General features: G+C 32.4%; 2 protein-coding genes across 6 annotated transcripts in view; one reads left to right on the forward strand and one right to left on the reverse strand.

The window, feature by feature from the left end:
- LOC118190862 (U3 small nucleolar RNA-associated protein 25 homolog) overlaps window positions 1–13,458 on the reverse strand; it is a 31,234-nt gene extending 17,776 nt beyond the window's left edge. Inside the window, exons 1-2 of the mRNA XM_035361646.2 lie at window positions 13,313–13,458; window positions 3,066–3,286 (exon numbers count right to left, since the gene is read on the reverse strand). Of these exons, the coding sequence (XP_035217537.1) occupies window positions 3,066–3,286; window positions 13,313–13,331 (240 nt within the window). The 5' untranslated portion in view covers window positions 13,332–13,458. The remainder of the gene's footprint in view (window positions 1–3,065; window positions 3,287–13,312) is intronic.
- Window positions 13,459–13,663: 205 nt separating this feature from the next.
- The window catches only part of LOC118190863 (ATPase family gene 2 protein homolog A), a 99,702-nt gene continuing 97,413 nt past the window's right edge, over window positions 13,664–15,952 (forward strand). Inside the window, exon 1 of one of the 5 annotated variants that reach the window (XR_015041714.1) lies at window positions 13,664–13,949. Coding sequence is in view for 3 of the 5 variants with exons in the window: in XM_085818885.1 (XP_085675011.1) it covers window positions 13,769–13,949 (181 nt within the window). In the remaining 2 variants the exon portion in view is untranslated. Of the gene's footprint in view, window positions 13,950–15,173; window positions 15,288–15,952 lie in introns of those variants that run through there. The other 4 variants (XM_085818885.1, XM_035361648.2, XM_085818884.1 and 1 more) reach the window with 4 other exon arrangements.

A 15,952-nucleotide genomic window follows, 5' to 3' on the forward strand; every position in this document is an offset into this window, starting at 1 on the left:
GTTTGCGCCAAGAATAGTTCACTTGGCGAACTTCTTAATATATGGCAACCTAGTTTCCTTTCCCGTGAGAGGAAAAAAAGTTACCATCGTTCCTTTTTTCCAAATAATATTCTTTATATTGTATTTTTAATTATAACTTATTATTTTAAGTAATTTTTTCTTTTTCGAATTTCATTTTAATTGTTTAAGTTGCATGTTTTTTTTTCGAATAACTGTTTTAAAAATTTCTATTTACCTATTCGAACTGCATAAAGGTGCAGCGTTTATTTTATTTTTTTTTTTCAAATAGTTTTCTTTATATATATATTTTGTCATAATTATTATTTTACATAATTTTTTAATTTTTAGACTTTTATTTTAATTGTTTGTGTTTCATTGTCATTTCAGATAATTTTTTTAAAATTTTCTATTTATTCCTTTGAACTGAGCATTTTAAATATATTTATTAATATAAATTTCCAGAATTTGATTTTATTTATTTGAATTGCATTTCTTTCGGAAGAATACTTTGTAACCCAGAGTACGATGTGTTTGAAAACTGCATATATTAAAAGAGAAAATACAGTGAAGCACAGTTAACACACCTTTCAATGTTCCGTTCAGAAATGTTATATATAAATAAGAGAGATGTATAACCAACATTTTAACTTAGGATGACTTGCATACACTGCTTTAAACAGTTTTATCATTCTGCCCATTGCTTTACACAATTTTATCCTACATTTGGTTTCTTAAAATGTTATTCATATTTTAGTCAATATTTTATTTTTGAAATCGCAAGAATCAAATATCATAAGATTAAATGTTTTAAATTAAAAAAAAAAAAATACTAATACTAAATTTTACGCAGAAATTTATTTTTTCTTCTCTTTTTCTTCAGGCATTCTACTTTATTCTTGCTCTTTTTCTTTAGGCATTCTGCAAGTATATTAAAAAGCATCCAACTTTTCGAAATAATCTTAATATTTCTGACAATCATTTTAAATAAAGTTATCGCCTTCCATTTCATAAAGGTCCACAAACGGCCGAGCGGTAAAGACGCTGAACACTGGTAGTTTGGTCCGAGGTTTGAATCCCGCGAACAGGCTGGCTGCATGGGTGTTTTCGTGGTTTTCCCCATGTGTAACGTGTATACCAGCCAGTTTTGCTTTGAAAGTCCTCCACGAAGGCATCCCTCCCTTTAGGCAGATAGCCCTCGTGCTCGTGTGCTTTGCCATAATTAAATAATCCAATCCAATCCAATCCTTAATTAAATATAATTGATTTGTAACTTCTACTAGAACTGACGGAAAGAATTGAAGTGCAAATAAATAATATCATGTGCAATCTTGATTAATATAAAATTAAAAATATTTGCATTCAGACAGAAAGATTTTGAAATATCTGCAGTTACTTTATAAGAAGGATTTATTAATAACCGTAATAATTACTTATTATATTACTGATGATTAGGATTCAGTTCTTGACAATTACATTCTAAATTAGAATTTTAAGGATATAATGAAAATACGCTACGCATAAAAATACATTTTAGTATAAAAAATGAGTTTATTTTTTATGTTTAAAAAACTTCTTCCACTTCAAAAGCAACAGTTTGTTTAGAAATAAATTATGCAGTTAATGTCATAAAATTCAAATAAACATCTAACGAAATTCTCAGTTTTAGACAATTCGATTTAAGCGAAGTAAAGTAGCAGACGATAAAACGCCGAAGGTAAAAATTTACTCTTATTTAAAAAAAAAAAAAAAAAAAAAAAAGATAGAGAGAAATTAAAAAAAAAATAGTTAAAAATTTGAATAATATCATCTATAATTAAAAAAAAAAAAAAGCTTTTCATATAGTATTAATAAATATTTATTACGCATCACTGAGGGAAAAAATGTTATATAATTAATTCTCCGTAAAATTTTACTTGAAATTTAAGGTTAAAAATAGCTGTGGCAATTCACCGTAACAAAAATCCATAGACCACATTTGGCGTTATTATCGCTCAGAAAAAAGATGCCAAATTTCAAAACGCGAAAATATGTAAATTCGTGTATATCTTAGAAAATTTTGAATAAAAAAGTCTAATTTTTTGCAGATATGCTTAAAAATACACCTACTTTAAGATGATGGTAAAAATTTTATAGGTTATAATTCAAATATTTTTTCGAAAAATGTATAAAAATTATTTAAAAATAGAAATTAAAAAAATAAAACACAAAAATGGGTAAATTTTATTTGGAATGAACCTAAATTTCGAAATGTGAGAGAAAAAATCAAAAAAGTTTAATAAAAAAAAAAGAGATATTAATAAATATTTGTCAAATTCAATTAACATTGAGGAGCTAAAATTTTGAAAGCTAATATTTTAAAAACTACTCGTACGATTTTTACAAAACTTGGTATTCTGGCATAATTTGAGTCGTAGAATCGAAATATGTAAAAAAATTGGTATGTTATTTCAGAAAAAGTCCGGTTTTGTGTCAAAATACCTATGTTAGAATAGTGCTATATATAAATCTAATATATATCCTAAGTCGCGCTTTGGAGACATGAAAAACGCAGTTTGAATTTTGTCAATCGGCCCAATAGAACGGGAGAAATAACACTGTCCCATTTTTTTTTTTTTGAGCAGTGTACATAGATAAAGTCAAGGGTGTGCGCAGTGCAATTTTTGTGCAATTCTAGGATTTTTTTTTTTAAAGTGAAAATAGGTCGATGTGAACATGGATACCGAGTATGTGCAATTCTTAAAAAGGCATCAAAGAATGGGTGATTCTGCACTTTACCCAAAATTCTATTGCTGACTTTTTGTCATGGGCAATTCCCAAATTGTTAAATCCATAGGATATCAAAAAAGGATTTAAAAATTAAACTAGTATTTCAATGGCGTCTTAAGAAATATAGAACTATATAAACTTACACAATTTGAAATCAGTGCATACGCTAGATGTGGCACGCTGTTAAATGGGCGCTTTTGCTAGATTTGGCGATTTTGCGCATACATTTTCGCTGCAATTTTTATGGTCCTCAAAACGGAAAAGTACCAAAATTTGAAAATTAAAATTTTCATACTTACATCAGAACATTTTCCGACAAGATCATCCACATTACAGTCTTCGGCTACAGTCTCAAAAGAATCATTTAAAATTTCAGAAATTTCAGCTGAACTCTTATATGGTTTTGGCTTTTGGCATTTCTCACTTGAATCTACACTAATTTCTTTGGTGACAGAAGCAACAGAATTACTTGAAACTTCAATTAAACGCTTTTTTGGTTTTGGCTCTTGATATTCTTCATCTGAAATATACAAATTCACTTGTCATTTAAAAATGCAACAGAGTATGGCTAATAAAGCTGAAGAGAGAAATGCAAGACCATTAACAAGAAATAGTTTTAAAATTCAGCTGAATTCACTTGAAACTTACGAGCTACTGAAACTGAAAATTATCATAAGCTTTAGGGGAATTATTTAAGCTCAAAGGATTCATAGGAACTGAGTGAATAAAAGAAACAAATTTTTTTAATCAATTGCTTTGAAGCATAACATCACATTATCACCTACTTTCAGATTGCTAATCCTGGATCTATATGTTATAAAAATATACAAAGAATATTTTTCACCACGCAAAAACAACTCGATAAAAAATATCAATTTCTTTGTTGAATTCATCTGGATAACAAATATATTTTCAGTTACATAATTTTTTCAAGTAAAATTTTGGAAGTTAAATGTAAGTGAAATTGCAAAACTGAAGAAGTCTACAATTAATATTGTTGTGAAATATCCAGCCGCAATAAGATAGCTTCCCCGCAAAGCAGGTTTAGGGCTGCAAGGGAACGCAGGGTTGCCACATTTGGCGAGAAATCGTCCATTTGGTGACATGCCATAGACAGATGGAGAACCTTCTGGAACGAATTCTTACTGGTTTAGCACAGAATGTTCTCGAACACAAGCCTAAAGCTATATATACCCTGCTGGTACGTGGAGTACGAGTTGATAGTTAGTGTCTCGTCTAGCGAGTACCTTGTCAAGTCAGTCAACGAATGCCGAGTTGGTCATCGAATGCATCAAGAAAGTCTCTTAGTGTATCACGAGTTAGTGCATCATCGAGCTTCATCTTAGAATGTATTGAGTTCCGAAAGCGATCGAACTGAGCCGGGAGCTGTACTCTAGCGTAACGTTGAGTGCATCGCAAGTTGTAGCATGGGGTCTCAAGAGTACGTAGAGCTCCGAGATTGACTGAGCAGAATCAAGAGCTGTATTCTAGTGCTTTGCCGTGAAGCTGTCTGCACCGTTTATAGTAGTTCTTCGACGACTGTAAACATGATTTTGGAGGTGTTTTGAATAATAGCGGCTAATAAATTGAGTTTTGATACTTCATCAAGTGTCGTCGTTATTCACTTCAAATTTATGAACCATAAGAAAAACATAACAACTGGTGTCAGAAGTGGAATTTGAGGGTGAATGTTAGTGATAAGTGCGATGGAAGAACAATTAAGACAGCTTATGACAGCCTTCACTTCATTCCAAGAAAAGATGGAATGTGCCATCAACTCACTTAAAGATGAGATAAAAGCTGGATATGAACAGATGATGGCTGAGATAAAAGCTGGATATGAACAGATGACAGCTGATATGAAAAACGGACTGGAAGAGATGAAGGACGGACAACAAGAGATGAAACCCGGACGAGAAAAAGTGCAAGAGCAATCCCAACAGGTAAAACTGGAGCCATGTGGACAAGATATTAGTGGCATTTGAAGAATCAGAAAATCAAGAAATGAAATATGAAACATCTAACGAGATTAAAGAGAGAGATCGAAAAGATGAAGAAATGAAAGATGGGAAAGAAGTTCCTGATTCTCATGGGCCTGAAGTAGAAATGGAAGAATATGAAAATGTGACTGTTATGTTGGTAGAATTTGATAGTGAAGTTATGAAGTCACAGGCAGGAAGTGTTGAACCATCTGAAAGTGCATGTGATGCAGAGACAGGAGAAGCTGATATGCAGCTTAAGCAGGGTTCAAGAAAATATTGCAAGAAAATCCACCCACTCCACAAACTGTGTGTCTCCTAAATACAGATTGTGCAAATACAAACTTGATTTTAAGGCAGGATACTTGTATTTGGAAAGAATCGGATTCCTTTCATGACCCTGGTGCAAACCTCGGAACTGGTTCTCAGGGAACGGGGGAAAAATGAGCATGTAGCCGCTGCTGAATATATGATGAACTGTATACATGATGCGAATAAACTATAGAGTGGTGAACAAACTGTTTGAGATCTTCCTGTGGATTAAAATTCTGAAAGGACTGAATCTTCAGACTCTGATATGAAAAACATCTGAGAACTGCAGTGAAAAAGTGTTTGACTCGGGTATAACTTAATGAAAAACCTGAGACTGAAATTCATTCTGAACTTTAATTTATAAAAATTTAAAATTGTTATGCAGTTAATTTGTGTATATGACTTGTAAATAGTGTAAATATTTGTTTCTTTAGTTATGTTATGTGTTTGTTTTATTACCTTTTATTTGCATCGAATTATGCTTCTGCATTAATCTTCGAATTATAATACTTGGCGATTTTTTGGTGACCAACCCTGCTACAGCAACCTGCTAGTTTTTTTTGGACGCCATTATTTTGTTTTTACGAAGTAAAGGCATGTTTTTTTTTAACTCAACATATTTTTCAAACAATCTGCTAGTCGAATTACGCTTATGCTAGAACTTTTATGGAACAAAAGTGCTTAATCATGACGAAGATTAGGTGCAAAATTGGGAGAAAGTGCAGAATTGCCCACTGCTTGCCGTGTTTTTAAGAACTGCACATACACGGTATCCATGTACACATCGACCTATTTTAACTTAAAAAAAATCCCATAATTGCACAAAAATGGCATTGCGCACAATCTTGACTTTATCCATGTACATTACTAAGTCCTAGCTATCAACCTTTATTGCCTTACCAAAATGTCACCAAACTACCTGTTACCATATTCCAAAGATTAGCCTACTTCTCATCAAGGATTGTACTGCCCGGGACGTGCAGTACTTGGGAGGGGGCAGTGTTACGAAATGTTCAGCCGTGGTAAGATAGCTTCCCCGCAAAGCAGGTTTAGGGTTGCCAGAAAATGGTAAGGGAAGGCAGGGTTGCCACATTTAAAATTGGTGATATGCCATAGACAGAGGGAGAACTTGTAACAATGTCCCTACTTCAATTGAACTGACAACATAATCATATTTTGGGCTAAAGTGCAGAATCACCCACTTATTTTTTTCACGTTCGTTTGGCGCTTTTTACAAAAGTAAGAAGAATTGGATTTTTGTCAATTTTCTTTGACCTTTTTAAGTGAAAATAGGTCGATGCGTACATGGATAAAGTCAAGAGTGTGCACAATGCCATTTTTGTGCAATTCTGGGATTTTTTTAAAGTGAAAATAGGTTGACATGTACATGGATACCGAGTATGTGCAATTCTTAAAAACATGCCAAGCAGTGGGTGATTCTGCACTTTCCTCATACAGTCAAAAGTCTTTAATCCGGACCTCAAAGTTACAAACTTTCTACGCATGTGCATAATACGTTTATGCATGCGCGTTTAATGTATAACGGATGGTATAAGCTAAGTTAAAATTATCTAATTATCTATTTCAGTTAATGTTGCAGATTGCATTGTTCCTTAATCTTCGAATTGGATCCAGCTTATTTTTTGCAGACTGTTAGAGTAATTTTATAAAAGTAAGCATGAACTTTTGATTATGTCAAAAAGAATTTCCGATTCTGGAGCTGCCAAAGGATCTACAAAGAGAAAGCATGTTTCGATGTCCATCAAACAAAAAGTGGAATTGCTGCAAAAAATGGATAAAGGCATATCCTTTGTTTCTCTAATCATTCCGAAATCTGTTTATCAATTTCACATTGCTCTGCGGGGAAGGGGGGAACGTCGCGGCACGCAGTGAACTGGAAGTTAATCTGTCAACACTATCCTCATCTTCAGGGCAGATGTTTTTATTTTATTCGGCTTATAATGTAGTATTTCATCACGATGTACTCCGTCTTTGATATGATTTAAATCAAATTCCTCGTCATTATTTTTATGTCGAGAATTTCAATTATTAATATGTGTTTTAAGTTATTATTATTCTAATATTTTTATTCGTATTCATGTGTATTTTAATCTGGAAAAGAGTATTCTTATGCTCTTAAGGTGTTGTTTAACTTGTTGTTCTTGAGTAGGAATTGTAACTAAGGCGGGAAACGATTGCGGGAGCCATCTGGTTTATGGCTTTTTCACTAACAATGTTGCCCTTTTAGCTAATGTGTGTGAAACGGAAGTTGTTTTCCTGTCGCTTTGTTTAAAGTTTGCAATTTTCTTATTCAAGACAGTGGGAGGTGTACTAAGTTAGATAATTGGATGCTCGTAAAAGCTAGTTTCGCTTGTTAGTTGGGGGGTCTACTTCTTTTTCTCACGTTATGTGTGCAGATGTTTTTCGGATTTCATTGTCAGATTTTCTGGTGTTTGATTCGTCATGGGTATGTCATTTTCTCAATTTAGATAACATAAAATTCCGGGATTGGTAAGATTTAATTTTATGATTTTTTTGAAAGCCTATGAATTCACAGAGACGGAGAAACCGAGATTTCCTGGGTGCTTGCACCAGGCTAGAGATCATTTCTGTTTCCTGATTCTTTCATGCTAAGAGTAAGAAGAGGAGTGGGGGCTTGACCCCTTGCGGGTCTTGCTCTCGCGGGCGCCGGCTATTGCGTCAGATTTGGAGACATTTGAGTTGCGAAGATGTAAGGCAGTAAAAGAAAAAGTTCGGTGCGGCTTTACTTCCTGCGGGGGGCTTGCGACTCGGTCTGGCTTTCCCGCTGATGAGAATTTGTTCGCACGGAGAAAGTGCTCTACGCACAATTTCATTTTACCGTTTCATAGTGTATTTTGTGATCTTTTAATTGTCATGTTAGAGGCTTTCCAGTTAGAATTGTTCGTCATAGATAGGAGAGATTGGTTACAACTAAGAAGTTTGTGCCAAAACTGCTCTACCCAAAATTTAGTTTTGCTGCTTCATCGTGTATTTTGGAGAACTTGAATAGTCATGTTTGAGACCTTCCAGTTGAAGAAATTTGTCATGAGATACAGATTTGTTCCAGAAGGAGGTATCATGCTTCCCTTGTTCCTGAGATCAATGGACGCTTCTGAAAGTGTTTTGACAGAAAAAAGATTGGACACTAAAGATCTTTTCTTTCGGAAATTGTCTCTCACTTAATGGACATATTTAAGGCAGTTCCTGAATCAATGGATGCTTCTGAAAGTGTTTTGAAAAAAAAAAGAAAAAAATTGTTTTAGCTCATTTCCAAGTGGATTGGACACTAAAGATTCTTCAATCCAGAAAAACTGTCTTCCATTTGTGAGTGATTTTTAAATTTGTCTACCTATCTATCTTTTCAAATTACTTAAACGGAAATTATTTATTTTATATATGTAAACTACTAAATGATTAGAATATTTTGAATAATGACTAATTAATTTAAAGTCTGTAAAGGAAGGTTTAAAGATTTGTTTAACCGGCTTAATTAGTGAGCTATTGAACGTCAAAAATAATAAACTTACAAATTAATATGAGTATGTTAATTTTGGAATGAGATATGTGTTATTTTCCATCTTAAGGTATATTAATTTTTGTAAGCTGTAAATGCGTGTGACATTATGTGTTACTTTTCAGAGTAAAAATATGTTGTAGGATACTGATCAGTTATCCATTATTTAATTATAATATATTCAAGAATTTAATAAATGTGTGTTTAAAATTTAATTGCATTTGTGTATTTATGTAGCGTATAATTCACTGTGGTCTGTCATGTCCCTCCATTTGTTTGAGCCAGGAGGCTTTTAAGAAACATGGAGTTTAATTGAATTTGGAGTTATTGATATTTCCTTTTACATAAGTTACTCACAACGCAAACCTTAAACATTAAATTGTACTACCACTATACGATTGATTGATAGATATGATATACGAGTGTTTATAAGAATGTCGAAATGATATATGAATATTATGAATTAGATTTTGAATGTGAATTATTTGATATTTGATGTTTTTTTTTGTTGTTAATTTATCCGGCACCACAGTCAGTCAGTTAAGTTATAAAGTTTAAGGTATTAAAACAACAACCAAAAAAAATTTTTTTTTACTACGTAACATTATAAATATCACGAATACAAATCAAATAGTTTTCTGGTTGCAATTTTCTAAATTCGACTATGCATATGTATACTTTACGCATGCGCGCGTTGAAAGAAATGTTTAATAAAGTAAACAAATAAATATTAAGCTTTTTTTTTTGTAAATTTTGATACCCTTTAGATCATAATTGCTCTTTATTTCATAAATTACGGTTCAAAATATGAAACCATGAATTTCTGCATGCCATCTTACCAGATTTAAATTGATGATCTATAATTCGGAATCGCCGAAGTCCCAACGAGTCCGGATTAAAGACTTTTGACTATATTTTGTTTGATCAGCAGTACTTGAAGAATTGTGCTTTGATCTGAAGAAACCAAAAAGGATGAATTTTTAGACTGACCCTGGCTATTAATGGGATCACTAATTTATAGGTTCGCTGATTAAGGACAAATGTATTAACATACTGTAGAGAAGAAACTTCATTAAATATATTTATTAACTGGAGAACAAGCATAAAACAAATGATAACGATTTTCTTTTTTGAAAACAAATTCTTATGTTTATTTTTCATTCTGAACTCTTCGTACTACTGCCACTTAAGCAAAAATAGTCGCAACGTGAAGAGTTGGATAGATGGCTTTTCAGTATTGCAAAAGATGTCGCCACATAGTATTAAATAGTCTTCATGATTACTGTGCCTTTAATTTTTTCCGCTCATTATTTACTTCATCATGATTTTATATACAAGTCACAAATATTGGCTCTGCGTAATTTAAACCATGTTAATCAAATTTCTGTTTTGTCTGCATACAAAGAAAATAAAAGCGAAAACAATCACTTGTCAAATCAATAAACAGAACAGTATTTAGAAAAAAGGAATATTGATAACAGTTTACCTTTATTGTCTGAAAACAGGGCTTAATCCTAGTATACGGTGCACATGAGAGTTGGCGAAATTTGGGTTTAAGAGACTAATAAGCGCGCCAATTGTGGTAACCAAGCCGATTTTGAATGCTCTGGAGGAGAGTGCATTTGGGAGCATTTTCGCGCACTCATTAAATATATTAAATTGAGAAGTTTTGATTGGTGCAGTTGGAAGAGAAGAATTATTTCAAACCATTGTTTGAAGTTCCGTTAATCCTCTGTCTTCGGCTGAACTGAATGAGAAAGGATAACATATGTTCAGGTAAAATTTATTTATCTCTTATTTTTTGTATTTTTTAAAATAACAGTAGTGGTTCCGCCGAGTTTGTGATTGGTTAATATTTTTTAATTAATCGATTTTTGGTCAGATACTGAATATGATTTTAGTTTGATATCGTCTTTTATTCTACAGTTCTCTTTGCTAACGTATTTTGTTCTACAGTTGGATAACGTTACTTTTCGATTATGATGTGCAGTGCTATGAATTGCGAATATTTAAACACGAAATTTTTTTGGAAGTTAGAACTGGAAGGAAAGCTTGCTGTAATTCAATGGGCAGTAGATGCCGGATTGCTGCCGAATTTTAAAAATCGCGCCATGGCCGCACCGTATACTAGGATTTGGAAGGAACGTGGAGTGCTATTAAGCGTGGGATGAAGGGGACGAAAAAGGTAAGCGAAGAGTTTGACTTTTATTTGGTAGAATATATGTGGCGGCGCCTCAAAAATAATAAATCGTCATCCGAAATAATTAAAGACTTTATATTTGCAATAAAAGCAATATTGACGCAATAAAAGCAATATATCCGCCACCCGAGTTTGAGGGCCATGGCATTTGAGTTATGATATAGACCCTAAAACATATGAGACACTGAGCCATGATATTTAATTTATTATATTTGATATGTGAATGTTTTGTATTTGTTGCGATGCATGTTGAAAATTATATTTTTATTGTTATAAAGGTCTGTTAAAAATTATTTTCAATTTCTAAATGCTTGCTTTTTTTCTTGTGTCTCACCGTATGCTTAGGATTTATTATCGGTTGATCTTTACAATATGGTAACTGGTAGTTTGGCGACATTTTGGAGGCGATAAAGGTTACTACCTGGGACTTTGGTAATAATGTGAGCAGTACTCAGTTCCGATTTACGCATTATTTTGCGTGAGGGAAATGAGAGATCATGGGATATGTCATGTGATATTAATGGACGAATTACGGTTCTTTAATCGGAAAAGGGGGGGAAATCAGGGAAAAAATCTGGAAATTTTGTATTTAGCTTTATTCTGTGTTGTGTGAAACAGTGTTGGTTAATTTTTGGATCCCATGGCCCTAACTAAAGTGAATTCGAAATAGATATTTAGGCATTGTGATAAAGAGAAGTTTGCTTTTTATTTAGCGGAGGAAGTATGGAGGAAAAATTCGCAGAAAAAATCTTTCAATAATTTTATTGAATGAATTAGAAAAGTGTATCCGCCACGTAATCAAGATTCTGAAGAAGATTAGGTAAGTTAGTATTTTGAATTATTTGAGGATATTATTTTTATGCATTGTTCTAAATGTAAGGTGGAAAGGAATTTGGTATTATTGGGAAAATTGTTATTAGCAATGATTTAGTTTAAAGTAATTAGGATTGTAAGGTAATTTTAATTAATTTAATGTATGTGCTCATTTATATTTTAAGTAGTGTTTTTGAATTTAATTATATTTTAATGAAATGATAGTTATTTTGTGAATTTTATGTTTGTAGGAATTTGGTATACGTTTTAGTTGAAGTAAACGTGCATGGAAATAATTTAAATACCTGACACTAAGTATTTGTAATGGTTGCGGTATGAATTCGTTGGTGACGTTTATAATATAATAGATGATTTAGAGGTAAAAGTTTTTGGATATTTTATTTATTTTATATGTGGAAATGTTCATATTTGGAAAGGGTAAATACTTTTTCGCGATCCGGTAATTTCATATATGTTCTTTTTACCGGGTTTAAAGATTGAGAAAATTGTCATGTATTTTCATGAAATTTTTCTAATTTATGAGAAAAAAGCAGTGTACATGGATATAGTGAAGAGTGCGCGCAATGCCATTTTTGTGCAATTCTGGGATGTTTTTTTAAGTAAAAATAAGTCGACGTGTACATGGTTTAGTGATATTTTAATTAAATGATAGTTATTTTGTGAATTTTATGTTTGTAGGAATTTGGTATACGTTTAAGTTGAAGTAAACGTGCATGGAAATAATTTAAATATTTGACACTAAGTATTTGTAATGCTTGTGGTATGAATTCGTTGGTGACGTGTATAATGTAATAGATGATTTAGAGGTAAAAGTTTTTGGATATTTTATTTATTTTATATGTGGAAATGTTCATATTTGTAAAGGGTAAATACTTTTTCGCGATCAGGTAATTTCATATATGTTCTTTTTACCGGGTTTAAAGATTGAGAAAATTGTCACGTATTTTCCTGGAATTTTTCTAATTTATGAGAAAAAAGCAGTGTACATGGATATAGTGAAGAGTGTGCGCAATGCCATTTTTGTGCAATTCTGGGATGTTTTTTTAAGTAAAAATAAGTCGGCGTGTACATGGTTTATGTGTATGTGTTATTTTGAAAAACGCGTAAGGAGTATGGTATTGTGCACTTTTTCCGAATTTTGCAGTGAATATTTGTCATGATTAAGCAGTTTTGTTTGATAAAATTTCTAGCATAAGTGTAATTCGGCTAGTAGATTGTTGGAAGAAGTGTTCAGTAGATAAAAAGAAAAGAAACATGTCTTTACTTCGTGAAGACAAAATGGCGGCGGCGAAAAAAAAAATAGAGGTTGCTGTAGGAGAGTTGGTTGCCAAATTTTCGCCAAAAAATCGCCAAGTTACCATAATGTAAAGATCTACCTTATTATCTTATGATTATCATTTTGTTTACTTTTTTTGCCAACTCAAACTTGTGGTGACGCTTTACTTTGAGATTGCCAAAAATTTGGCAACAAACGTAAACGCATCATTTTGGTGTTGGCGACAATTTTAAAAATCGCGCCAAGGCCGCACCGTATACTAGGATTTTACCGTACTCTGCGTAATTAAAACCATGTTAATCAAATTTCTGTTTTGTCTGCATACAAAGAAAATAAAAGCGAAAACAATCACTTGTCAAATCAATAAACAGAACAGTATTTAGAAAAAAGGAATATTGATAACAGTTTACCTTTATCGTCTGAATACATTATGAATACTGGACCGGTATTTCTCTTCAAAATTTATAAACACGTACAAACATTCTACAAACTTAAAACATGTTCTAATGCACCTTATTGTTAGGTCTTTTAGCTTAGTTGACGCGTGTATTTAACACTTGTTACTTTTCAGTTCGAAAGATATCCACAGATCATATTAACATCTTATAATTATAAAATTAAATATATTTAAAAATTTGTCAGTTTTTTATTTAAATCTTTATAAATTCCATATTAATAAGTTAACTGTTGGATCAGGGACTAAACAGTAAGTTCAATGCGGTCTGTCTGTCCAAGTAGTAAATACTTCAGTTTTCATTATTTGGCCACAGTTTGTGTTGCATGTTGTTTGTTTACAATTAAGATTCCAATGAAGTAGAAGACTGTATAAGTTTATATAATTGGATATTGGTATAAAGAATAAAACAATGCATAATGCAATTGAGGTTTGGAAGCAATGTATCCATTGTAATATTCTTGTCAGTTTTCAAGACTTTGGCATCCATCAACAAATTTGCGGTGGTGCCACTAACTCAAATAGCACTTCACATCTGCCACACGGATATATTTGGAAAGGAGTATTTTATGCAACCACACATGAACTAGATGGTTATTATGCACTTGATAATTTTCTAATTGCAAAATTTAAAAATGTATAAAGCAATAAACGCAGGATAGAACTAGAAAGTGTGGAGACTTGTGTATGAAATACTAAATTATATAATTTTTGTGCGGCATACCTTAAGTAAATTCAGGGATGTACTATCTGTTTTATAGAATTTTTCTTTATTCATGTAATTGGGAAATTTTTTTCACAGCTGTCTTCGTGATTATTAGGGCTGATTTGCTGTCTAGTGGATAAAACTGCAGAGTCTTAGTGGTTCAAGCTAATCTTTGGAATATGGTAACAGGTAGTTTGGCGACATTTTGGTAAGGCGATAAAGGTTACTAGCTAGGACTTTAGCAGTGTACATGGATAAAGTCAAGCGTGTGCGCAATGCCATTTTTGTGCAATTCTGGGATTTTTTTTAAGTGAAAATAGGTCGACGTCTACATGGATACCGTGTATGTGCAATTCTTGAAAACGGGGCAAGCAGTGGGCGATTCAGCACTTTCTCCCAGTTTCGCACCTAATCTTCGTCATGATTAAGCACTTTTGTTCCATAAAAGTTCTAGCATAAGCGTAATTCGGCTAGTAGATTGTTGGAAAAAAATGTTTAAAAAAAAGAAAACATGCCTTACCATAATCCGAAGATTAACCCAGAATTGCACAAAAATGGCATTGCGCACACACTTGACTTTATCCATGTACACTGCTAAAGTCCTAGCTAGTAACCTTTATCGCCTTACCAAAATGTCGCTAAACTACCTGTTACTATATTCCAAAGATTAGCTGATGTATGTTATAAATATACAAACTTAATGTCTTCATCTTTTAGAAGATTATCCAGATTACTAATGAATGTTTGCTTGTATTTGTTTTATAATTTATCACATCCTTTTTATAATATGAACTGTAAGAACAGTAAGTTGTCATGCCAGAGTATATTTAATTTTATTAATGCTTGAATTGTTCAAATTAGGTGTAAGCTTGCTGATGTATACATTAATCTTTGGATTATGGTAACTTGGCAATTTTTTGGCGACCAACCCTGCTACAGTAACCTGCTAGATTTTGTTTGGACGTCATTTTGTTTCCACGAAGTAAAGCCATTTTTTTTTTTGTACTTGACATTTTTTTCCAACGGCTGATCTTTGGAATATGGTAACTGGTAGTCATGGCAGAGTATATTTAACTTTATTAATGCTTGAATTGTTCAAATTAGGTGTAAGCTTGCTGATTTATACATTAATCTCTGGATTATGGTAACTTGGCAATTTTTTGGCGACCAACCCTGCTACAGCAACCTGCTAGATTTTGTTTGGACGTCATTTTGTTTCCACGAAGTAAAGCCATTTTTTTTTTGTACTCGACATTTTTTTCCAACTATCTGCTAGCCGAATTACGCTTATGCTAGAACGGCTGATCTTTGGAATATGGTAACTGGTAGTTTGGCGACATTTTGGAGGCGATAAAGGTTACTACCTAGGACTTTGGTAATAATGTGAGAAGTACTCAGTTCCGATTACGCATTAATTTGTGTGAGGGAAATGAGAGATCATGAGATATGTCATGTGACATTAATGGACGAAATACAGTTCTTTAATCGGAAAAGGAGGGGGGGAATTTGGAAAACTGTAGTACTATATTATTTTGTATTAAGCTTCATTGTGTGTTGTGTGAAATAGTGGAAGTGTGCGTGGCACGTAATGAAGATTCTGAAGATTAGTTAAGTTAGTATTTTTAATCATTTGAGGATATTATTTTTATGCATTGTTCTAAATGTAAGGAGTAAATAAATTAATATGATATTATTGGAAAATTGTTATTAGCAATGATTTAGTTTAAAGTAATTAGGATTGTAATCTAATTTTTATTAATTTAATGTATGTGCTTATTTATATTTTAAGTAGTGTTTTTAATTTAATTATATTTTAATTTAATGATCATGATTTTGTGAGTTATATGTTTGTAGTATTTTGGAATACGTTTGAGTAGAATACGTTGAGTA

Source organism: Stegodyphus dumicola, chromosome 6 (assembly GCF_044657685.1).
Source record: "Stegodyphus dumicola isolate Sdum_Otavi_A_Nest chromosome 6, ASM4465768v1".
Lineage (NCBI taxonomy): Eukaryota > Metazoa > Arthropoda > Arachnida > Araneae > Eresidae > Stegodyphus > Stegodyphus dumicola.